Source organism: Peromyscus leucopus, chromosome 12 (assembly GCF_004664715.2).
Source record: "Peromyscus leucopus breed LL Stock chromosome 12, UCI_PerLeu_2.1, whole genome shotgun sequence".
NCBI lineage: Eukaryota > Metazoa > Chordata > Mammalia > Rodentia > Cricetidae > Peromyscus > Peromyscus leucopus.
Genome location: NC_051073.1, coordinates 73,021,406 through 73,045,798, shown reverse-complemented (window position 1 = coordinate 73,045,798; position 24,393 = coordinate 73,021,406). Strand labels below are relative to the sequence as shown.

The 24,393-nt window shown below is 48.8% G+C and overlaps 1 protein-coding gene across 2 annotated transcripts in view; it reads right to left on the bottom strand.

Moving 5' to 3' along the window:
• Window positions 1-24,393, bottom strand: part of Dgkg (diacylglycerol kinase gamma) — a 203,911-nt gene that overhangs the window by 96,637 nt on the left and 82,881 nt on the right. The window contains exons 7-17 of one of the 2 annotated variants that reach the window (XM_028875222.2): window positions 22,774-22,823; window positions 19,589-19,663; window positions 18,857-18,979; window positions 13,888-14,005; window positions 12,274-12,362; window positions 9,300-9,416; window positions 8,315-8,407; window positions 6,782-6,841; window positions 4,121-4,200; window positions 2,763-2,837; window positions 320-405 (exon numbers count right to left, since the gene is read on the bottom strand). In XM_028875222.2, the coding sequence (XP_028731055.1) occupies window positions 320-405; window positions 2,763-2,837; window positions 4,121-4,200; window positions 6,782-6,841; window positions 8,315-8,407; window positions 9,300-9,416; window positions 12,274-12,362; window positions 13,888-14,005; window positions 18,857-18,979; window positions 19,589-19,663; window positions 22,774-22,823 (966 nt within the window). The remainder of the gene's footprint in view (window positions 1-319; window positions 406-2,762; window positions 2,838-4,120; window positions 4,201-6,781; window positions 6,842-8,314; window positions 8,408-9,299; window positions 9,417-12,273; window positions 12,363-13,887; window positions 14,006-18,856; window positions 18,980-19,588; window positions 19,664-22,773; window positions 22,824-24,393) is intronic. The other variant, XM_028875224.2, reaches the window with a different exon arrangement.

Genomic DNA, 24,393 nt, shown 5'->3' with positions numbered 1-24,393 from the left:
GACTGTGACCCATGCTTACTTAGCTCCTTGGCCTTTACTCATCACGTGACTCTGTCTGGATCTCTAGTCCCGCTTCAGATATATCTTGTTTTGCTGCTGCCCAGCTCTATCTGTGGCAGATTTTTTTTTTTTAAGACAAAGCCTACAATGAAATTTTCCAGTACCCCTCCCCCAATATAATCAAGTATCAGTATATGAAAGGATGGGCACCTGGACAGATAAAGAATGGATGGCTTCATTCCTTCTTCAGTTCATTGCTTTCTGCTGACTTTAAATTTACCCACGATAAATAAGTAAAGGCCTTCCTGGCCATCCTTACCAATGCAATCCAAAATCCAGCCAACTGTCCCGTCTCCGCCACAGGCAAGAACACGGAAGTCTGGAGTATCATGGAAAAAGTTCAATCTGCAAAGAAGAAAGACCACAGGGGTCTTGTCATAAGGTTGGGACTAACATTTGACGTGTGTGTGTGTGTGTGTGTGTGTGTGTGTGTGTGTGTGTGTGTGTGGTGGTGTGGTGTGGTGTCGGGGACAGAACCTTAGTTTCCAGCATGTGAAGCAAACTGTCAGTGAGCTACATTCCAGCCTTAACACTTGATACTTCTGAGTCAGAGTCTCCATGCTCCCTGGAATTAGGGAAAGATCTTGATTCTTTTGGGGTTGCATCACTTACCATTCTGAATCCAGAATTTCCTATGCAGAGCTACTGAGTATGGAGAAAAATCAATGGTATGATGGTGTGATGTGTGTGTGTGTGTGTGCATGCACCAATGTCCTAATATAAAGAGAATCTGATCCAACATTCAACATAAATAGAAAACATTTTTGAAAATTTCTCAACTATTTGAGGAATTCAGTTTTTATATTTTGTCACCAATTTAGATAATCCCTAATATTTTGATTCCTCTCAGGTTCTCCTGACTGCTGTCTTTATAACCACTTCTTTAAGAGAGAAGCACTTAATTATCTGGGTCTTCATTTTCTCTTCTGTGGGCTCCCTGCCAAGGGGAACAAGACCCCATTCTCCCCAGGAGCCTGAGTCCTATAGAGCAGGATCTGGGGCCCACGGACCTCCAATGGGTCTGTGGCTAGAATTCAGTGTCATGAAAACATTCCATTAATATCTTCTCTAATCTCGAATGGAAACTTAGCATTTCTTTCCATTATGAATGTAGGCAACCCACCACCGAGGCTTCGGCAGCCCCTGTGACCGTCAAAGTTAGCATCACAGCTATTCCAGTGCCTCCTTACAGATGAGTCGTAAGTTGAATGCTGTCATTTCTGTAGCTTGTGGCTTTCAGCTCACAGTCATTGTTTAACCCAACTATGGATATTGCTGTTTCATATGTTGACAGAACATATTCATTTACATACCACAAGTTTTTCTTTTAGTTTTTGATAACTACTTCTCAACATAATTAGTTTCCCTGGAAATACCATATTATTTCATAGTCTGCATTAGAAAATATCGTTTAGTCCACCAGATTGCAACAGGAGTTCCTGGCAGAAGAAGTCAAGGAGCGCTGCTTTAGAGAAAATGGGACACGTGGACACCTGGAGGTACAATTGAGGGACCTCAAGGCCTGCACGTCTCTCTTCTCAGCCAGGTGGTCTTAGAAGGCCCCGGGTGCTCTGAGCACCGACGCCGATGTTGGCAAGTCATTATCCCCTCTCACTTCCCTTGCAGACCCCTGCTCTCCTCAGGCAGTACATTCTAAACGGAGGCTCCCTTCAGCGGAACAGCCTGTCTGCCCGCACACGAACACGCACCACTGAAGATACTCCGGCGCCATCAGACCTCAAGCTTGTCCTTCGTAGGGAGAAGGATTGAAGGCTGAGAAGGCTGGGCTATTGAAATGCCCACCGAGGGAGGGACCGAAAAGGCCCCTTACTGTTTCAGTACACTGCAGTGCTCTCCGGCAGTCAGTGGCAGACACGTGACCACGACACCGACTGCAGGAGCCTGACCGACTTCTGAGTAAGTTTTACAGATAGGTGAATGTGCACCTGTGTGTCTTTCTCCTTTTAACTGGGTCTGATGCCTCCACTGCTATAAATAACCCCTGTGTCAAACAACCAAAAGACAGGGACAGGCTCCATTTATAGGCACCTTACTCCAGCCCCTGGGAGGGAACCTCACTGAATCTAGAGTAGAAATGCAGGTCAGGCCGTGTGAAAGCCCCGACCAGCAGATGGCGCTAGGGCACCAGCTCTGACTGGGCAGATGCCTTCAAACCCACTGAGGTGACAATTTCTGATGAAGAGGACAAGCTCTGTCCCCCAGACCTTCACAGTCAAGCCACAGAGGCCCTGCCCCCCTCTAGAGAGCAGGCAGGTGGGGGAAGGGTCAGGGCCGTGTAACCACTGCAAGACTGGATGATTCAGGAAAAGAGTGGTTTTGTTGCCTGAAATGCGCCCAGAGAAGAACACATGGCAGGACTCTGAGTCACCGTGTCAATCTGCAGAGGGACGGCGTTAAGAGTGCCACAGAGATGTCAGGTAACCGTCTTGCAAATAAGTTTGAATAAGCCACCAGCCGGACCCCCCTGCCAGTCCAGTGACGGGTTCATTGATTTCCCTCTGACATCAACACCTCCTCCAGTGACATGGAGCATGGGGCCACTTCCCAAATATAAACAGGGTCAAGGGACAGCAGGTAGTAAGGCCAGAAAAAGTCTCGAGAGTCAGAGCTTTAAAAGGCGTCAAAGGAGGGCATTTTCCTCAGAGACCAAAGCAGGCCAGAGAGAAGACTGTTGTGCATACCCTGGAGTAGGCCCCCCGTTGTCCAGGTTGAAAACTTGTTTGGGGTTGAGCAGGTAGTGGAACTTCCGAAGAATCCTGTGGGGGAAAGAAAGGGGTGACCAAGAGGGACAATGGTACCGCAGAAGTCACCTGGGGGCGAATACCGTTGGACCCATCTGTGGTGAGATCCAGCTGTCGCTTAAGCCTAAGAGGGGAAATGTTGCATGCACACCCCGATATCCCAGTGCACCTGGCATCCCCACATCCTTACCTCTGGCCCAAAGCTGCCCGACCATCTGACTCCAGCCCCACCCCAGGAACTGCTCGTTGTAGCAGCGATGACAGAGAAGCCCAGAGCACAGGGCTGTCGTTCCCATGCTCCCTCCCCATTAGGGACCTCTGGATAGTGTGTGGCTTGGGTAGGTGAGTCTGCCCTTTGCAGACTGTCCAGAGGTGCTGGGGGCCCCGAGGGGGAGGTCTGGTGTCCTCATAAGAGTACATGCAGGAGGAGGTGGGGCCGGGAGACTGAGAGCAATGATTATATCTGGCCTCGGTGTCTGGGCTCTAGCTGGGGACCGCTAGGTCAGTTTAGGAGACATGTTGCCTCTTGGACCGAGGTGGGGTCCTCACAGTACTTGCTGGAGCCCTACCTAATGTTATTTCTCTAAACCTGGATTTCTGTTCTCCATCCATCTGCTCATTTCCCAGACTGTGCAGGCCTGGGAGGCAGAGGGTTCTGCCTGTACCCATTTCTCCTCCCACTCTGCTGAGCTTACTCCAGCCTCACCCAAACCCTGCATTTCCCTCACTGTTAAGGTGGGGTTCGGGATAGGCTGGAGGCCCTAATCAGGTGAGTCTCACCAAGTCTTTTAAACCAAGAAAAGACTTGGGCGGGGCAGGAAGGGACAGACCCCCCAGAACTTGACTCTGGCAGCCTTCACAGGGGCTCATGTGGTAGGTCCCCTGCTAAGCACTAGGTCTATTCTAATCCTTAAGGTAACCCTGTGAGAGGTGATATCACTGCCGTCTGTGTTGCAGAGGAGGAAACTGAGGCATGGGGAATTAACTCACCTGGGCCACTTGATGAAGTGGCAAGTGGCCATGAGCCCGGGTTTCCTTGACCACACAGTCTACTTTGTTGGGGTTGAGGGGAGGAAGAGGTTCAGGACAGGCTGTCTTAGCATTTCTATTTTGTTGTTTTTATTTTCCAAGACAGGGTCTCTCTATGTAGCCCTGGCTTTCCTGGAACTCGATCTGTAGACCAGGCTGGCCTCAAACTCAAAGAGATCTGCCTGCCTCCTGCCTCCTGAGTGCTGAGATTAAAGATGTATGCCACCACACCCGGCTGCCTTTCTATTTTGAAACAAAAGAGGACATACCTTTCTCCTTGTCTCCCTCCACTTTTGGGGTTCACCAAGACCAGCAGGGGGTGAGTTCCTGGGCTAGGGATGATCTTATACTTAAAAATGAGAAGAAAAAGAAATGAGCATTATTCAGCAGTAGGATGATGTTGAGAGAGTGTTGGAAGGTGGATGGGAAGCCGGCCCAGGCAGGGAGGAGAGGAAGGGGGGGGGACTATTTGTCTGCTGGCTGAGCTTTCTGAGGGAGAAAAACAGCTGTTCCCAGCTTGAGAGACTTTTAAGGGGGTTAATGGCAATGAGAGTTGGAGTTTGTCTTCAGAGAAAGGGCAGTGGCCCCAGTTTCAAATGATATAACTGTGTGGCAGTATGCCCATGGCCACAGGTCAAAATTCATGAGGGACATGGTGAAACAGTCTGGGGGTACATCCCCCAAGTCACATGCACCATGAGCACTCAGGCCCCAGCACCTTCCAAGTCCACATATCCTGACCCAGTTTCCCTCCTAAGCTCACGTTTCTCACTATCCCGTGGATGCCTCACCATTGGTACCGCACCATCATGCCCAGACAGACTGTGTTTCGCATAAAGCTGGTCCTCCCGACTGGTGTCCTGCTCCTGTTCAAGGTGTGGTTACTCAACTGGGCATCCAGGGGGAGAGCCTGGCTTTCCAAGTCCTTCCCTGGAACTTCCCTGGCTGCCATCACGGTTCCCATGCTGCTGAGGCCTTTCCTACCCGCAACTGTATGCTTCACACCCCCACCCCAGTTCCTTTCTGGGAGACCATATCAAACATGCTGCCCCTGCTAGCGCACCTGTAATGACACCCCGTTGTTCTCAGGATCAAATCCAAATCTCTAAGCCTTGGCTTTCTCAGCATCGCCCCTTTCTTCTGCTCTCTTCTCATTCCTCCCGTTCCCCCCAGCGACAGGCCCCGAAGCCTGCTGCCTGCCTCCAGTGAGGGTGTCTAACTAGGCCCACGCTCACACGCATTTGCTCTTGTCCCACAGCTTGAAATATTTTCTTTGTAACCTCTTAAAGAAATCCAGAATAACCCAGGACTCAGTTCTGGAGTCCTTGCCTCTGTGACATTGCCCTCGGCCACTCCAGCTAAAACTGCTGCGACGTGGAATGCGCAGCATCCCCTGGAACCTTTATATTTGTCTCTTTGCATTTATTTTTGTCTTCCACTTTCTGGGAAAATCTCAAGCCATCAAGCAGATCAGAAAAGACGAGGAGCAGAGTGGAGCTTCCACGGGCCCCACGGTGCCTGACACAGGAGTCCGTCCTCGGTCAATTTTTTGTGGATTCAGCTGAATGATATTCCCACATAGAGATACAGCTTGGCTTTTGTGTTCAATATTTAATGCCTGCATTTGTTAGTTTTAAACTTCACAGCCATCTATCACAACATGACAGGTTTGCAAAGTGCAATTATTATTGTTTATGATTTCAAAGAGTTCTCTTGTCTTCTAGGGTAATTGCGTGATACTCAGAAGCATCTTGGAGCCGGGGGAGTAAGCCCTTAAGTCTTGGGGGTGATATTCAAAGTACTTGATAGCCCATACTACATGGGACCTACCAGTCAAATTGATGCCAGTGTGGGACAACTTATGTCTCTTGCCCTCAGTGTGTGTGTGTGTGTGTGTGTGTGTGTGTGTGTGTGTGTGTATTTTCTTTTAGGTGTCTAGAGCTTTCTTTTCTGGGTGTCTAGACCCCTTTCTTTATGGTGTCTAGACTTTTTTCTTGGTGTCTAGAGTCTTCTCTTTTGAGTGTCTAGAGCATTCTCATCTATTATAATTTTATCTTGCACCTTCAATTACAGTTTATCTTGTAATTTCAAAACGCAGGATCTCCATGGTCTCAGTCTACAGCACTGTGGGAAGCCGGCAGTTTCAGGACATGCTAAACCTGCTCATAAAACAAGGATAAGAGCCCGTTCTTCTATTTCCTGTTCTGACATTCTTTGTACGTCATCTGGCTGCCTTCTCTGTGTTCCTCAGGACTCCATGGAGGACACACAAAAAATACTCGCTGGTGATGCCTAGTGAAAATTGAGGTCTTAAATACACACTTAAGGATCGAGAGCCTTTGGATGTGGTTCACTTTGTTTTGGTAGACCGTGTTCTAGAGCTAGGTGGACAACTACAGAAAACCCATTGTTCAATTTTACCCCACACTTTTGTTATTGTTTAGGAGATTGCATGTTGTAGTTTCATGTAAATTTCTCTCTCTCTCTCTTTTTAATTTATTTATTTATTATGTATACACTGTTCTGCCTGCATATATACCTACACACCAGAAGAGGGCACCAGATTTTTATTACAGATGGTTGTGAGCCACCATGTGGTTACTGGGAATTGAACTCTGGACCTCTAGAAGAGCAGGCAGTGCTCTTAACCTCTGAGCCACTTCTCCAGTGTAAATTTCTCTTAAGAAGGTGACAAAGCCAACTAGACCATCAATGGCATCAGCCAGTCACCTTGCTCACCACTTGTCTATAGGGTGGCAGTCAAAGGTTAACCCCAGGGGCCCGGGTACATGTCCTCTTGTGTGACAGAATTAGTGGTTTAGAAAGCAAATGCTGAGACACATTTCCTCAGACCCCAAGCTTACTCTCTCCCTGCCCCAGCCTTTGGACCCACTTAGACTGAGTGGTCGGACTGTCCATTCATGAGGTACCTGTGTTACAAGTTCACCCTTGGAGGCCACGCTGCTGTCCGCCTTTCCTCCTTGCCTGTCCTGTGAGAGAGAGAACACAAGCAGCCTCTGAGAGGGAAACGGCCTACCACAGGGGCAGCAGAAGATCACAGCTCTAACAGAAACGGCTCTCAGCCACAGAGAGCTCGGACAGGAAACCGTGAGGTTTTCCAAGTGGGACTCTGGATCTCCGCAAAGTCGCTCTAGGCTTCTGCGGGCCCCTGGGATGACTGTAACCTGCGATGACATCACCTGTGGGGACAGTCACCTTGGGACACGATAGAGACTGAAACAGGCAGAAATCGTTGGCTGTGGGCTTTAGAAGCAGGCCTTTCTCTCAGCCTCCCTGCTCAGCAGGATGTGACACCATGGCTACTGATCCTCTGTTTCCACTATTGAAGTGTGTCTTAGCAGACTGCATGGTGTGATGCAGTGTGTGTGTGTGTGTGTGTGTGTCTGCTGCCTCTGCAGACAACACTGGCTTTACCTGATCTTCAAACGTTTTATCAAGAGAGTAAGTAATGAAGCATGCCTGCACCTATTTTTTTTTTTTTTTTTTTTTTTAGAATTTTATTTATTTTATGTATATGGTGCTCTGTCTGTCTGTATGCCTGCAGGCCAGAAGAGGGCATCAGGCCTCATTACAGATGGTTGTGAGCCACCATGTGGTTGCTGGGAACTGAACTCAGGACCTCTGGAAGAGCAGCCAGTGCTCTTAACAGCTGAGCCATCTCTCCAGCCCCATGCCCCTAAATTTTGTGGTGTTGTGTTTAGTTTTGTATCTTTGAGCATTCCGTCTGCTTTTGCATGGTTTGCCTTTCCTATTACGCTGTCATGAGTCTTCACATGAGCTCAGCTTATTCACCTGTGCCGTGGATAGCTGTGTCCTCATCTTTTGATGGAATAAATGCTTGCGTTTCTCCACAGGAGGGGAGTTTTGGGGACGTGGGGTTTGTGTATCTCTAAGTTAATGGAAACAAATGGATTTCCAGCGTGGTGATTTTCTTAAAGGATTTTAAATGACAAAATAGTGTCTGCTCCAGGAGAGGGTGAGAGGGGAGGGACCAGCGGCAGCGGTTTCGAGATGGAAGTGTGGTCTTCAGGAGGCAGAAAAGGTTTCAGGTAGGAGCAATGGAGGCTCAATTTTTCTCCATTTGTTTCCAAATCTGTCTGAGACACTCAGGTAGGAGCCCTCAAGAGAAAGGAGAAAGCTCGGCAGGGATGAAGGAGCCGAGAAACCGGCCAAGGGCAGGTGGTCCCTTGAGCTGGGCTCTGTCTGAAAGACCTCAGGAGGGATGCTCCAAACATGGGGAAGCAGCAGTTGGAAGCTGCTGTGTCAGAGTTTTCTCGATCAATCTGGCTGGGACTGCTCTGATTTCTTTTCAGCATTCACCAAGGCATAAGCCCCGGGAACTGGTGGGGAAACAGGGAGGGAATGTGAAGTCGGGAATGTTGCCTGTCTCTGACTCCCGAATCCAGAAAAGCCGGAGCCCTGGTGGGGGTAGGAGCACTTACTCGGGTGACGGGGCATATGGCGGTAGGCAGCAAGATGTGGTCTCTGAGTTCCCCACCGTCACACACCGTCGATAATTCACATTTGCGGTGGAACTGGAGAGAAAAATGGAGATGAGGATGAGCGGAAGTGACCCAAGAAACAGCAGGAAGGTGGGCGCAGAGGGTTTTCTGGGGAAGCAAGCAAGTGCCCCTGCATCTCAGAGCACTGCCGGCATTGGCTTTCACGGGATTGTTGAGTATGTGTGTGAACACGTGGCGTGTCTGTCAGGGGCCTGGGAATGAGACCAAATGTGGCCCCCTGTGTGGATTTCCGGTTTAGACACTCTGAAGGAAGGCTACCTCTGAGAATAAAACCGTGAGAGGGTGGAGTAGAGAGACAACTGAACTATTGCTGTGTGAGAGTCCTTTGCCTGGCTTGGGGGGGGGGGCGGATGACGGGACGGGACCCTCCTCTTTCGGGCTGATGCCTAGCCAGGGGGCACAAGACACTGCCCAGAATTAGCGTTGGGAGGCAGGCTGGGCAGCCCAGGTGGCATCTGTCATGTTCAGAAGGCTGTAGACTCTGGCATGAGCGTGGCAGGAGCATGACCAGGCCTCTGGGTGAGGCACGGTGCTGCTGAGAGGAATGTGCCTTTGGGCCACGCGTTAACTCTAAGGTGTGGGTGAGCGAGTTTTCCGGTATCTAATCCCTGTCCCAGTCTGCTGGTACCCCAGCCCCAGGTGAAGGAGAGTTCATGTTCTAGCCTGCTCTCCCCAGCTGCTGGTCGTGTAGGCAGCAGGTTGACTAACTTCTTAAGCAGTCCCCCTCTCTGGGCAACTTGAGGAGTCATCCTAGGCTGAGGGGCTCGGATAGGGCTCTGGGACCCTGCTCGCCTTATCCCTTCGCTCTCCACTTGCCCTCTGGAAGGATGCTCACGGTCCCAGGCTACAGCTCGGGCCAATCCCATACTGAAAAGAAGTAGGGCCGCCCTGGGCACCGACCCACCGTCATCCGGCACCACACGCAGTGCCGCGCGGTGACACTCTGGTAGCACTTGATACTTTTGTGGCACCGGTCACACTTGACGGAGGAGTTCCCTTCCACCCACGCGTGCTGCGTCACCTGTGGGAGGGAAGGGATGGATACCAGGGAAGGCAGTGGAACCACGCCCCTGGGCCCAGGGTCCAAAGAACTGGGAGGCGCGAGGAGCCCCGAGGACCCTGTTTCCTCAGTCGTGGAAGCTTTCTTGGTGGGATGCTGAGTTCCTCCCTGCCTGGCCACCCGTGCTAAACAAAGCAGACTAAAGTCCTTCTCCACTTTGTACTAGCTCTCACCCCGGCAAGCAAGCATCTCGCCTGCCATCCCTCTGCCTCAGAGAACAACACCCTGGTGAGCCCTGTCCTCATGGGGGCCCTTTTCTACGAGGCAGTGTGGTGCAGGGGAAGCCAGAGCGCCGGGGTGCAGACTGAACCTTCGGGAGTCACCCCGTTTGCACCTCACAGCAGGGTGCCTTTTGGCCACCTCTCTGAGTCTTTGGACCTCCCTCTTCAGACGCCAGCACGAGGCACCTCTGGGATTCAGGGAGGAAGCAATCCAACAGCGCGTTTGAAAATCTGCCCTGGCACACTTCTCCGGTGAACTTGCTTCCTTCACCTCAGCCGTCTGTTACAATCACCTGGGGATTTTCTAGAGGTCCTAACGCCCAGTCTACACTCCAAATAAACGAGTCTCTGGGGTTGGGGCCTCAGATATCTGACTTAAGTGTCCCTGTGTGATTTCAGTTCACATGCGTTAAAAGTGCCCTGAGTGCTTGTCATGTGTAACCATACCCGAGAAGCAATCTGGAAGAAGCTGGGTTACAAAGAGAAAGGTCGTGAGTCAGGGTACCATAGGGTCCTTTTCATACCCATTTCCTGGCCATCTGGATGCAGCTGCTCCTGGCTGGGAAATGCCGCCAGCGCAGACCAGGAGGGTATGTATGCATACCTCTAGCAAAAATGGGAACCTCTGACCCATTGCCTGGGAGCCTCTGTACTCACATCTCTCCCCCTGGAGTCCCAGAGAACTCAGGACTTTCCACTAAGAAGGAAAAAAGATGTGGAAGAGGGGGGGCCTATCTGGCAGTGCTCAGCTTCAAATACTATATTAGAAACACGCGAACTATCTACATGATGTTATCCCTAGTTGCATTAAACAAGAGTAAATGTTTTGAATTACTTAGCAGCTGTGTGACACTATTCACCCAGAATATTTTTTGCTGTAATCTATTGCTCCAAAAGACGGGTCACACTTGGCTTGTGGCTTCTCACCCCCAGCTGCATCACTGAGGGCACAAAGAAGTCACTTTGTGAATCTGTCATCTACATGGTCACACTGAATATGCACTGAGATTGTCGTTTCCATTTTGCAGAGGGACACGTTGAGGCTTCAGGGAGGTAAGTGACCGGCATTAGGTTCTAAGGCTGGTGAGTAGCCACGCAGGGACCCACAGCCGGGTCTTTTGACTCAGGCCTCAGGGTTGTTGTCCCAGGACCGTGTGGCTTTTTTTTTTTTTTTTTTTTTTTAGCCTGTCTGGGGTTCTGAAGAAGTGGTGAGAGACCTGGGTTGTCCCTGCAGGCTCACAAGGCTGTGGGGGTGCTCTTCTGGCCCCTCAGTAGAGACCCCCTGTTCTCTGCGTCAGGTGCCGAGAGTGCAGGCAAAGGCCTGAGCCTAGGAGACCCCACTGTGTGTCCTGGGGGACGTCAGGCATGGACATGGAGGGGTATGTGTGAGGAGAGGTGTGGAAAGAGGAGATCAGGGGTCATGCGGTGATTATGGGGCATGCACATGAGGAGGCCGCTGAGGAGTCTTCCTCCCAGGAGGCCTTCTGTGGGACGGCTCTGAGCCATCCCACCTTCTCGCCATCTCCTGACTCACGTTCCTCAGCTACATCTTCCCTCTGCAGCAAGAGAGATGATCTTGCTCCGGTTTTAAGGGCGATCTGATTCCACACTCAGCTAATGGCACTCACTACCCAACGGCCAGGAGAGCCCTGGGAACCTTTCCCTACCCCGTTCATCCTCGGCATCCGCGTGCCCGGGTCCTAGAGCTGCCCCTCTCGGCTGCCTTTCAGACTCCTTCCTCTGTCTTCTCGACCTTTGTTAGTGGAGTCTGTCAGGGACACTCAGACATAACCTGTCCTGAAAGCGTGGATGGAAACAGACCCAATCCGCTCTGCCTTGGGGCTGCCCTCCCTTCTGCCGTAACCACCGGAAGAATGCTCTTCCCTCTGGCTTCCTTCCTACACCAACCTCAGAAAGAGTCACCATTCTTTCTGAGGCAAATTTACCATCTCTTCACGTCTGAAGCTTCTCCCTGAGCCTCGACTGCTTTCTAATTCTGGAGCTGGCCTCCCAAGCCCTCCTCCACCTCATCGTCTTGGGAACACAGCTCCTGGCCTTTCCCTATAATCATCTTCTGACCCAGCCATTCCAAACTAACTCCAGGCCACAGTCATGCATGTCTCCGCGCCTGTACATAGGAGCCCCCTTCTGCTAGAATGCTCGGCCCTCTTCTGTGCCCTTCGAAGCCCCCCTGGTTCCAAGAACAAAGCAAGTGCCACCTCCTTGGTGAAACTTTTTCTTTCAAGCCTCAGCTGCACATTCCATATGGGCCGTTTGTGGTAGCACACACCTCACAGCTATGTATCTGCACTATGCCCATGTGCCTATCTATCTCCATAACCTGGGCAGCGTTTGAGTGGATTGGATACCATTTCTCATAACCCGTGGATGCCCTGGTTCAGCGCCTGGCATACAGTGGGCCTCAGGAAGATGCCGAATGGATTGATGGATGAGTGGGATGGCTTAGGGGTGGTCCTTGAGGCAGAGAAGGAACTAGAGAAATCTCTCAAAGCCCCTTCCTGCGTTGGAATCTGTGATGATGGCCATGCTGTCCCCGAGGCAGCATGCAGTAGAACGAGCCAATGGGTGTCACCAACCTCGCCACTCCTTTTGGCTTTGGAGTTCGTTTTCACACATCCAGGAATGTTTTTGGACACACAGCGTTGGTGGACAGTGTATTTACAGTCTGGAAAAAAGAAAAAGGACAGTGCTTATGAATGCCACCAAGGAAAGATCCAGCCCCGCTTCCCCGGTGCACATACTTCAGTGAAGGCTTGTTTCTCCTTCTGGGTGGTCAGTGAGGGAAAGAGACACATGGAGTCGGCCTGGCCTAGCGGAAATCTAACACTGGGCTATTGTCCTCTGAGCAGTCTGCAGCTGCCTCCCGGTTCTTCTCCAGTGTTCCCCTCCTTCACACCACCTTCCCCTGATGGCAGTGACCGCGCAGAAAAGTGATGTCAGAGGGAGCGGTGTGAAACAGATGCCTCAGCATTGTATGTCAGGATGCCCGTGGGTGGACAGAAAGGCCATGGTCGATGGCCTGATGGGCGATATTGGACACAACCCACGGCATCCTGAGTAATGGTTTTGCCCTTTAGAAATTCAGGATCAACTGGGCAGTGGTGGCGCACGCCTTTGATCCCAGCACTCGGGAGGCAGAGGCAGGCGGATCTCTGAGTTTGAGGCCAGCCTGGTCTATAAATCAAGTTTCAGGACAACCAGAGCTGCTACACAGAGAAACCCTGTCTCCAAAAACCAAAATCCGAGAGAGAAAGAGAGGGGGGGGGGGGAGAGGGAGGGGGAGGGGGAGGGGGAGGGGGAGGGAGAGGGAGAGGGAGAGGGAGAGGGAGAGATATTCAGGATCCTCTGTCGATGGGCACACAGTAGCTTCTTTTCCTCTTTCCAGGGCAAGGATTTTGCAGCATCAAGTGAGACATTTGTGGGAAGCACCATGTGCGGGGTCAGATTAGGTGTCCCACAATTGGTCACTGTTGTTGTAACTGTGATTATGCAAATAGCAAAGGACCAGAGGTTTCCCACTTACCAGGAGTGAGAATATGTTGAGGAGCTGATGTCTGAGTGGGTCTGGAAAGATGGGTGGACCACGAGGTGGCTGGCAGGGCTCAGTGTACCCACATCCCTGGACCCTCTGGAGCCTCTGACTTTAGTCCTGCCTCCTCTTGCTCTTCCCCCCTTCCCCAAATCACCTCTCCTCTCCCCTTCCCTCCATTTCTTTCTGTGTTTACCATCTTAGTCCTGAGCTAATCCCTCATGTGTGATTTTTTTTTCCTGCTTTCTCCTCCACTTTTACTAAACGGAGGACAAAATGAAGTAAAAGTATAATTTTATTTCTTGGGTCACTTCTAGAATATAGAGTATGTTCTGAACTAATTAGAAAGCATCTCTAAGCACACGTGAGATGCACGTTGGCTAGAAACACAACTGCAATCAGTGTGAGGTGCTTTTAAGTGATGTAAGAACTAATACTTTTTTTTTCTAGAAGAACAGTGGACCGTGACTCCTGCAGCAGCAAACGTCTTGTCCACTCGACTCAGCTAGACCCGAAGCAGGGCACAGAGGCCTTGCTGTTGAAACATTAGGGGGGATCCCACCATCTGGGGAAAACGTGCCTAGACTTTCCCTGGAATGGATCAACTAACCAAGTGCAAAGCAAACGGCCCGAGGGAAGATCTTGGAGGACGTGTACTCACAAGTGCAGCACAGGCCTTGCTTCCGAACGCCCATCAGCATCACGTGGCAGAAGTTACAGTAAGTGGGCTTCTTGAAATGCTTCAGGGTCCAGGCGTGCCTCCCGTCCCCCTTGGAGCTCTGTGGAGGTAACGGCGGTGAGACGTGGAGCTGTCCCCCTCGGAGGCCAGAGGCTGCCTCATGCTGGTGTTTCTATTTCTCTAAGTAGTGTTCTCTTTTCATACTTGGAAGATACGATACTCAGATTCCTTAACAAACTCTTAGTGTATGTTTTCTAAAATTAGCACATGCAGAAGGAGAGAGCCTCTGAATGGAAGTGGGAGAGGACCTAAATAAGCCCTCTCCTACCTGGATGCCCGAAGTATAACTGGAAGAGCGACTTGGTGTGTCTGTCTGCCTATCCATCTGCCTCTCTCTCTCTCTCTTTCTCTCTCTCTCTGTCTCTCTCTCTCTCTCTCTCTCTGTCTCCCCCTCCCTCTCTCTGTCTCTCTCTGTCTCCCCTAAGTCTCTGTCTCTGTCTCTCTGTCTCTCTGTCTCCCCTCCCTCTCTCTCTGTCTCTCTCTGTCTCTCTGTCTCTGTCTCTGTCTCTCTCTCTCTTTCTTTCTGTCTCACCTGTCTATCTGAAGAGTCTTTAATGATTGCAATCTTTGACTAGCCAGTATCCCTCTTTGGACTCCAGTCTAAAGAAATAACTTTTGAGAAAATAGATGAGCATTTCTGTGCTAGTTAGATGCAACATTATTTCAAATATTGAAGAGCTACAAATATCCTATTGGTCCCCAAATTGCTGAAATTGTAGTACATCCATATAACTTAAACTGGGCGGCAATCAAAGAGACATTTATAAAATCATCTAGTGGCATAGGAATCTGCTCATGATACAATACTAAGTGAAAAAAATCAGAATGCAAATTTGATAGTGCATTATGATTTCAGTTGAAAATAATTTACACCTAATGGGAAGCCGGGTGTGGTGGCGCACGCCTTTAATCCCTGCTTTGAGAGGCAGAGGTGGGTGGATCTCTGTGAGTTTGAGGCCAGCCTGGTCTACAGAGTGAGTTCCAGGACAGCCAGGGCTGTGTGGAGAGACTGTCAAACAAAAGATATTTAAAGGTGAAAGATTTCATGTGCCTTTTGACCAAAGTTAACTATACCTGGAAGCACTGTGTATTTATTTCCCCCCCCCTCTAATTTCTGATTTCTTTTGTATTTTCTGAAATTTCTCTTGTGAGTATAGACTAGCATTATAATTAAGAACAAATGGCTCAGTAAGAAGAATATACTTTTTTCTTTTTTGAGACAGGGTTTCTCTGTGTAATCCTGGAACTCACTCTGCAGACCAGGCTGGCCTTGAACTCAGAGATCCATCTGCCTCTGCCTCCCAAGTGCTGAGATTAAAGGCGTGTGCCACCACCACCTGGTTAATAATATGCTTCTTATACCAACTTAAAAATGTTTAGATTTATTTTATTTTATATGTATGAGTGTTTTGCCTACACACACACACACATACACACACACACACACACACACACACACAATGTGTGTGCTTATATCAACTTTCTGGAAACAGATAAAATACTAAAATGAGGACTGGTGGGATGGCTCAGTGGGTGGAGGCACTTGACAACCTGAGTTCGACACGATGCAGAGGAAGGGTAACTCTTGAAGGTTGTCGTCCTCTGAACTCTACACGCACACCATGTGGGTGGAAAGCCCCACCCACTCCATGTAAATAAATTTGTGTAACTAAAGCATCAACAATTCTAAAGTAAGAGCTATAGAGGGATGAGTGTTTCTCTCCTGAATTGCTCAGGGGCAAAACTATCCTCAGTCACAACATATATGAGCTGTGCCTTACATGGTCACATTTCCCCTTACATGGTCACATTTTCCCTTACATGGTCACATTTTCCCTGGCAGGCGGGGTCCTCCATGTTCCAGGCCCTGGTACAGCACCTGGCTTAAGTCTGGTTTTGGGGGCATCTCTCCTGCTGCATCTTTCTCAGGAATTCCATCCCGAGCAGCACTGGGTGTGGTCTGAAGGGCAGTGAAAACTGTGGTTGTAAAGTGACGTCGGATGTGTGGTCAGGGACAGGGAGTCCAGTCCTCACATCTTGGGGTTCATGCCTTTGTACTGCTCACTGTGGCCAGCCTGCTACAGGGCCTAGACGTCTTGTGGTCCCTGGAGTTCACATTCTTTGTCAAATTCTTACCTATTCCCCTAACTTTTGTCTTCTTACTACTTGAAAACCCTCTTCAAGACCTGAGTTGTCCAGAGTTAAGGTCTCTTTATTCAAGGGTCTCCACTTAAGTGTGAAGATTTGCAGGTGGGTAGCAACTCACAAAAAAGACCAATTTACTCATTCTTTTGGCAGATATCTGCCCCAAGGACTTATCATGATGCTAATAATAATAATGATGATGATGATGATGAGCCGGGCGGTGGTGGTGCACGCCTTTAATCCCAGCACTCGGGAGGCAGAGCCAGGCGGATCTCTGTGAGTTCAAGGCCAGCCTGGTCTACCAAGTGAGTCCCAGGAAAGGCACAAAGCTACACAGAGAAACCCTGTCTCGAAAAACAAAACAAAACAAAAAAATAATAATGATGGTGAATGTAATTCCAGTCCACTGCCAGATCCTCATCTGTACCAAATACTGTGGGGTACAAATGTAGTGGAATAGTAGTAAGTTTATTTGTAGTCTACAGATTAAAAAGCAAGCAAGCAAACAAACAAACCAAGAAACAGATTCAGGAATTCTGTCACTAGGCCAGTGCCATAGGAAGAATGAGTGAGAGTCAGTAGTCAGCATGCATTTTTCTCCACCACCTTCTATAAGAATTTTCCTGGGCAGAAGGAAACTTAGCACCCTGTCAGTAGATCTGGTTCTTCACCAACTAAAGGACCATCATTTTATCTGGAAACACCTCTATCGTCTAAGTCACGTAGTCCAATCGCACACCCACAACAAACCCCCAGCTCCAAGAGGCAAATGAACTGAGGGCCTCAAAGAAAACTTTTGCTTGGGCTGTAGCGCCATCGTGTGGCTGGCCAGGTTTTTGCCCCATTGCCACAATGTTACCAGAAGACAGACTGCTTTATACGGAGAGCCCCAGATTCTCAGTGGTCACATGTGTGAGTGAAAACGGCAAGAAAGCAGCAGGCCATTCAAGACTTGATGGGCTTTCTCTAGAGGCCCGGATATTACTCATTTGAAAATTTATTTAACACACACTTAAAATAGATTTTTAAGGATTTTGATTAATATCAATGAAATTTACATTTATTTTCTGTTCCCCACGTTTTGTGATGTGAATTCTGGTTCTATTTATGACTGATTTGGTGTTTGAAGGGGACACTGGAAAGGATGCTGAAGAAATCCACAGGCTTTACCTGCTGCCTCCAGAAATGTGGGCTCTTTCCATACAAGATGTTGGTGGTGCTTTGAACATTAGCGTGTCCAGTGTGGGGAGGAGAACAGACATTGGTTCCTTGTGCTTAAAAGGTCCCAGTTTTGTTCCCCCAAATGAGAACAAACCAAACCAACAACAGTGTGTCAGGAGAGCAACCAAGCAGAGCTGCCCTTTCGATCCGCTGCCCAGTGAGCATCGGCAACAGTCTACTTGGCTTCTTTGAGCTCATGTGGGTTCTTGCACGTGGGTTCAGCGAGAGGTCACTGCACGAAGGTCCCAATGTCACTGAGTGCGGCAGCTGGGCCTCTGCTTAGGGGTGTGCCTTTGGCCAGTCCTTTACTGTGCTGGACCTCCATTTGTAGAATGAAAGGGACAGTCATATTACGTATAACCCTAAGAGCCAGACCATGTTATCAAGCCAGGCCTGGTATGTGGTCTGTAAACCTAGCTACTCTGGACACTGAATCAGGAGCATCACAAGTTCAAGCAACAAGACCTGCCTGGGCTATAGAGCAAGTCTGAGGCCAGCCTGTGCAACTGAGTGAGACTTTGACTAAAAAATAAAAAGTAAAATGAATAGCGGTATAGACCAGTGGCAGAATGGTCACCTAGAATGTGTGAGGCCTTTGGTTTAATTCAGACAGACAGACAGACAGACTGACAGACAGACAGACAGACACACACACACACACACACACACACACACACACACACACACACACCTGCGAAATAAAAAACCCAGTAAGGTCTCAAAATCTTTCCTATCCTTTAGGAATAAGCCAAATTCCCTCCAAGGTTTCTTCTGGCCACTCTGACTAAGGTGTAGGGTGTTGGAAAGTGTTGGGAATTTGGAGATAGGTACAAAACCTAGCTCCTCTCCTGCTCAGAACTTTGGTTTTCCATCTGTACAAATTGGGGTAAAAGGACCCACCTGATCTGTTTTGATTGCTTAACCAGAGTCCACGCATGAAAGCCCCTGCAGCAGATTACGATTCCCCCATTCCCTTCCTTCCTTCCTTCGCCAATTCGTTTAGTTTCAAAGGACACTTACTGATTGGCAGAGGGTGCGGTGTGAGCGTTTGTGTCATGGCATGTGGAGGTCAGATGACGAGGAAGTTAATTCTTTTCTTTCACCACGTGGGTTCTGGGAGTCGAATTCAGGTTATTAGGCTCGGTGGCAAGTGCTTTTATGTGCAGAGCCATCTTACGGGTCCCTGTCCTAGCATCTTAAAACCTAACTTGATGAGAACATGAGGTTCGCCTGGAAGTTTCCTTTGCACTTAGCCTGGCTGAGTATGTGTCTTACAGGCAAACGCTCTGTGTTCCCTTACAGTGTGCACAACAGTAACAACAACAACAGCAACAACAACATCAACAACATTCCCAACAATAGTGAATCAAAGGGTGTATTTTGGGCATGGACAAGTGAAAGGGATGAAAATATAGAGCACCCTGAAGCCAGCCTGGCGTGTACGGCTTGCCCATCAGGAAGTCTGGAGCAGACACTAGCAACAATGTGGAATCAAGAGCTACTGAGTGTGAGTTTACTGACTTACAGAGTCATCCATTCCCAGGAGCACCAGCAATGGGATGGTGGTCATCCCCCCATGGACCCACTCCTGTAGAGACACAAAGCCATCCTTGTCGTAGTCCATCCCCTGCAACATCTCCTTCAATATCTGTGGGATCCAAAGAGCAATGGTTCATTTCCATCCTTTTCTGGATGCCTCTGCTCTCTGTTTTCTCGTTGATCCTGTGCTATGTTTTCTGTTCCACCCATTTCCCCTTCACCCATTCAGAGTGAGTGAAGCGGTAAGGGACAAAAGCAGCGGGGTTTAAGTCCAGCTCCGCCCTGCCCTGACCTTAGGTGACTCATCCTGGCTCTTTGGGTGGCTCATCTTAAAATGGAAATAATACCACTGTGTTCACGGAAATGCACACAAAGTGTTTAATCTGATGCATGGATCATAGCGCCTGCCAGGGCAGTTAACAAGAGCAGCAGATGATGGACAACTTTGCCCCAAACTGTTTCAGGCTCTACCCCCTCTCTTCTATGAATTCCTATCATAAAACTGTCTCTGGTGGGAAGGTCGGGGGAACTGCGGTTTCTACCGTGTCTAGACTTCCTCCTGCTGCCTTAAGCATCTTTCCTGTTAGAGAATTGGGAGGTCCAAAGGAGCTGCTGGGGAGATGGTCTGGGGGCACACAAGAGCAAGCATCCTACCATTACACCACACCCCAGGTGTGCCCCGCTCTCTCTGGAGTGAACTGTGTCTGTAGAAACTCACAGGCCTGAGCTCCGTGGGATCCCACTCCAGATACTGGGCAATATGTAGCATTTGGTTCACAATCTGATCCATCTCCTAGAAAATATCAGGAGAGAAAAACATCAGAGGAAGAAAAACCAAAGTTTTTGTTGTTGTTGTTTTGTTTTTAATCAAAATAAGAGCAAAACTCAAAATCAAACCTGGTGGGCAGGTGGGCAGGGTGAATCATGAGGAAGAGCTGGTGCAATACACAGACATCCCGCAAGGGCAGCGGTTTTCCTTTGTCTTGACCACAAAGGCCAGGGGACAGTAGATGCTTACAGAGCATGTGAAAGCCAGAGCTGCATGGAGCACCTGGAGCACTGACTCCAAGCCTCTCCCTCCTCCCACCATTCTGTCCTTTGACCCCAAAACCATAGGGAATCTTGAAGCTTGTTTTCTTTCTTTTCCTTCCTCCCTCCCTTCCTTCCTTTCTCCCTCCCTCCCTCCCTCCCTCCCTTTTTTTGTGTAACTTCCTCAAATACAGGTGAAGACAGGCCTCTCTCCCATTCCTATCATTTGTTCTCCGTTCCCAGACCTTAGCAGCTAGGGATCTGTCTGTCTGCCTTTGGAGTCAGGTTCACGTCCTGTGTTGGTCTTGGCTCAAGCACTGTGATTTAGTTTTATTTCAGTATCTCCTCTTTCCTTTGCCTTAGAGTCAACCCTGAGCCTAGAATTTGGGGAATTTGCCTGATGGATTACCCCTTTGGCACCAAGGCCTGTCTTTACATAAAATGCTACCAATGTGCCGGATGCTGGTGAGTCAGTACATAGAGGGACCCATGGAAACACTGTGCTGGGGAAATGTTTGGTGTCAGTTAGCATCTTATGTATGGATACTACCTAAGATGTTCATAGTTACATTGTTCTAGGAGATTGTGTGGGCAAACTGGAAAGTGTTATTTCCATTATGTAGAATGTAAGGTTAATCTAAGCAGCAAGCCAAGCCTCACAGTTATTTGCTTTTTTTTTTTTTTTTTTTTTTTTTAAATTTTTTTGAGACAGGGTTTCTCTGTGGAGCTTTGGAGCCTTTCCTGGAACTCACTCTATAGACCAGGCTGGGCTTGAACTCACAGAGATCCGCCTGACTCTGCCTCTCGAATGCTGGGATTAAAGGCGTGCACCACCACTGCCTGACTTGCTATTTGCTTTTTAAGACACATTTTATCTTTATTTTGTGTGTGTGTGTGTATGTCTCTCTCTCTCTCTCTCTCTCTCTCTCTCTCTCTCTCTCTCTCTCTCTCTCTCTCTCTCTCTCTCTTTGCAGTATGTATGGGAGTACAGGTTCCTGCAGAGGCCAGAAAAGGGCATCAGATCCCCTGGAGCTGCAGTTACAGGTGATTGTAAGCTGCCCAACATGAGTGCTAGGAACTGAACTTGGGTCCTCTGTAAGAGTAGTATTTACCCTTCGCCCCTGAGTAATCTCTGCAGGCCCTGACACAGGTACGTATTCTCTCTGTATGTTTCTCTCGCCCCCTCCCCCGCCCCGATTCTTCTCCTCCTCTTCCATCTCATGCTGCACGTGAACTTGTGATCCTCTTCTTCAGCCTCTTGCAGGTAAATGGTCCTTTACTCAAAGGGAGGCAGTAACCCACAGCAAAACCACAGGATGAGGCAGTGAATGGGTGCAGCAGAGAGGGTAGAACATTTCAGTGGAAGAGTGTGTGAGTTACTGGGGTGCAGGAGTCTGTGAGACGAACAAGACTTAGGAACTGAGAATTAGACTCATTGTGGACCTGTGCAAACAGGAGCAGAGTGGTCTAACTTCAGGAAGAAGTAGGTCCCCATCTACCCTGGCCAGGCCACATTTGTATACCTAAAGCAATGGATGGGCAGGTTCTAGTGTATGCCACATTTTAATAATGGTGTTGAAAACCTGGAGCTTGTCCAGTGTGGGTATTTAAAAACAGCTAATGAGGAACAATGCAGAGCGAGGACTCTTTGGTTTGGAGGAGATTCTGTGTAACGGGTGATAGCACTTGGAAATATTCAAGGTCATCGTGTAACTTGGGTTTCCTTTGCCCTGCTTAGCAGCAGAGGGCAGTCGGAAGCTGAGGGATGCAGGGAAGGGACAATGTAAAAGGTAGCCTATTTTCTGTTCCTCCTGGGTTGGGGAAGGAGGGCATACCAGCTTATTGTGTGTTGTCCAGCAAACACACGCCTGGCCTGCAGGCAGGAGGCCCTGTCCAGCTCATTCCCAGTGGAGAGACGGTTATTGTGGGAGGGCGGGCCTCTTGGTCACCCAGAGGGTTCACAAAGGAGCTGGGAGCTCACCAGCCAGGGATCCCAGGGGTGAAGCTGAGTCAGAGGACTCTTGAGACTTGTTTCTGCCCCCCAACCTTATCTTTAAAATCATTCTGGATTGGACCAGTTATCTCCTGCAATGCTGCCGTCACATGCAAGGTTACCATTGTTATCACGAAGGTACCAGAGTAGAGAGAGTTGGCTCATTGGCCTAGTGGACTTACTTCCTCTGTCCGTCTTTCCTTTCCTCCCCCGTCCCTCCCTCCCTCTTTCTTTTCCTTCCTTTCTTTTTCTGGTTTCCGTCAGCCATACCCAGTTCAATCTCAGAGCCTTACTATTTGTAAGCCCTGGCAGTGAGTCCTGACCACAAGGCTTGGATCCAGGGCCTCCTTCTTTCTCAGACTTTTCTCTCTCTAGCCTTCCTCTCACTCTCTGGTCCTGACCTGTTCTTGCCTCTTCCTGAAGGGATGAAGTGAGGGTACAGGGTTTGGAACAGACAGAACTGGGCTCCTAAGCTCCTAAGCTTGGGTAGATAGGAAGCTCGCCAGTAACTTCCTCTTCTCTTGCCAGGGCCTGTTGCTTCTCTGATCCTCTCCTCTTGACCCCTGGGTCCCAGCAGGAAATTTCAAGGGAAGTCTGTGGACAAGGAAGTTACATTTGATGAAAATATGAAAATATCTCCCTATCCTGAGACTGTGTGGTTCCAGGCTTCTAGGTCCAGAAGAAGGAAAATTGGAGTCCATGCTCTATAAGCTGACTCTGTGGAAGCAGCAGGTAGGGACCTTGCTGGTGATCTGCATTCCTTAGCCAGACCTGAAATTCCTGTAGGGATGGAACTGGGGTGTTTGGATGCTTTCCTCACTGTACCTTGCTCTCTCTACTCTCCCTCAGATCCCAGGGCTTTATTGAAAGTGAAAGCTTACCGCTTGGTCCAGGAGTCCGTTTTCATCGGAATCATAGAGACGAAACATGACTGCAAGAAACACATAGGTTAGGCCTGAGGTGTCCTCCAGGAATCAGCGTGGCTGATGTTCTGCTACTCCTGTGTTTAGCCTCGATCTGGGAAGCATTGGGGCACAGGCCATTAGAGCCAGCTAACCCCCTAAGGGACAGTGTATGACTTCCTTAGGGAAGGGGTGAAGCCAGGGAGAAGAATGAGGCCGCCTGGCTTTTGGACTCTTCTCTGATCAGTGACTCTAGGGTCCAGGTCAGAAGTGAGACTCCCTGGAAAGCATGCATATCTTTCCATGTCACCTGGGCACGACTTAAAAACTCGTGTCCAGTAGCTGAGTGGGCAGAGGCACCAAAATTACAGCGAGACCTTCGCCTCTACTGTACACAGAATAGTGCAGAGTTAGGCGTGTTAGAATCTTGGTGTGCACTACAGCTCCTGGGATACCAAAGAGGGTATTTTCCTTCTGGCATCAGTCACCTTATCTGTAAGATGGAAACTGTAATGATTTCTTCTAGGGTGATCATAAGGATTAATAATAATGGCTATGGCAATCGATAGGTCTCAGAATGCAGAAAGCACTTGATAAATTATTTTTCTTTATTTTCTTTTATTAGTGAACATTTACATGTGACATTCCTCAGGCAGCAGATACTGCTGTATGCATTTAATGATAACTACCCTGTCCTTAGTAATGATGTCACAAAGCAGTTGCTGCTGCAGAGGCCACAGGACATTCAAGATGTTGAATTTTTCTGAATCACCCTTTATCCCAAATGTTCTAAGAACCAGGAACATTTCAGATTCAGGGTATTTTTGGGTTAGGGAGTATTTCATATATATAAAATCAGATATTTGGGTGGCTGCTACCTAAATCTAAATGCAATATTATATTATATTTCTCATATACCTTATATGCATAGCCTTCAGGAAATTTTAGGTAATATTTTTAGTGCATCCCATTTTGATTGCAATCTAACACGTGAGATCAGATGTGAACTTTTGTGCTTATAACATAAGTAAAGTCTCAAAAGTTTTGGAGTTTGGAGCAAGTGTCGATATGCTGCTTGGAAATATCTTGTTAGCTGCAGGGAGGTGAAGTAAACAAGGAAGATCTGGGACGAAAGTTTAAGTGTCCACTGACACAGTTACATTCACCCAAAATTGCAGAGATGTGCTCTCTGGATTACTGTGACCTCAAAAGGAAGCAGGGCAGGAAGCAAGCTAAACGTTTCTTCCCTTCCACCCCCATTCTTTATGCTGTTCACACTCGATTTCTCTTCTGTGCACCTCCTGGTGGTGCCCTGGTTGTCTCTCAGCACAGGCTGTCTGGTCATACTACGCTACTCTTATATGATCATTTGCCTCCAGATGTTTTAAATTCCCTGAACCATGTATCTCCCCCCGCCCCCGCCCCATGGTATGTACCTGATTGGAGTTTAAGTTCTTTATAAGAAGGGTCATAACCTTCTTACTTTCTTTGGTTCCTCAGAATATTCTGGACAGGGGCACACAGTACATGCTGTGTGCTATAAAGAAGGTCAGAGTGTCCCACTAGTATTATTCTAGGAAAATGGGTTCATGTGACCTA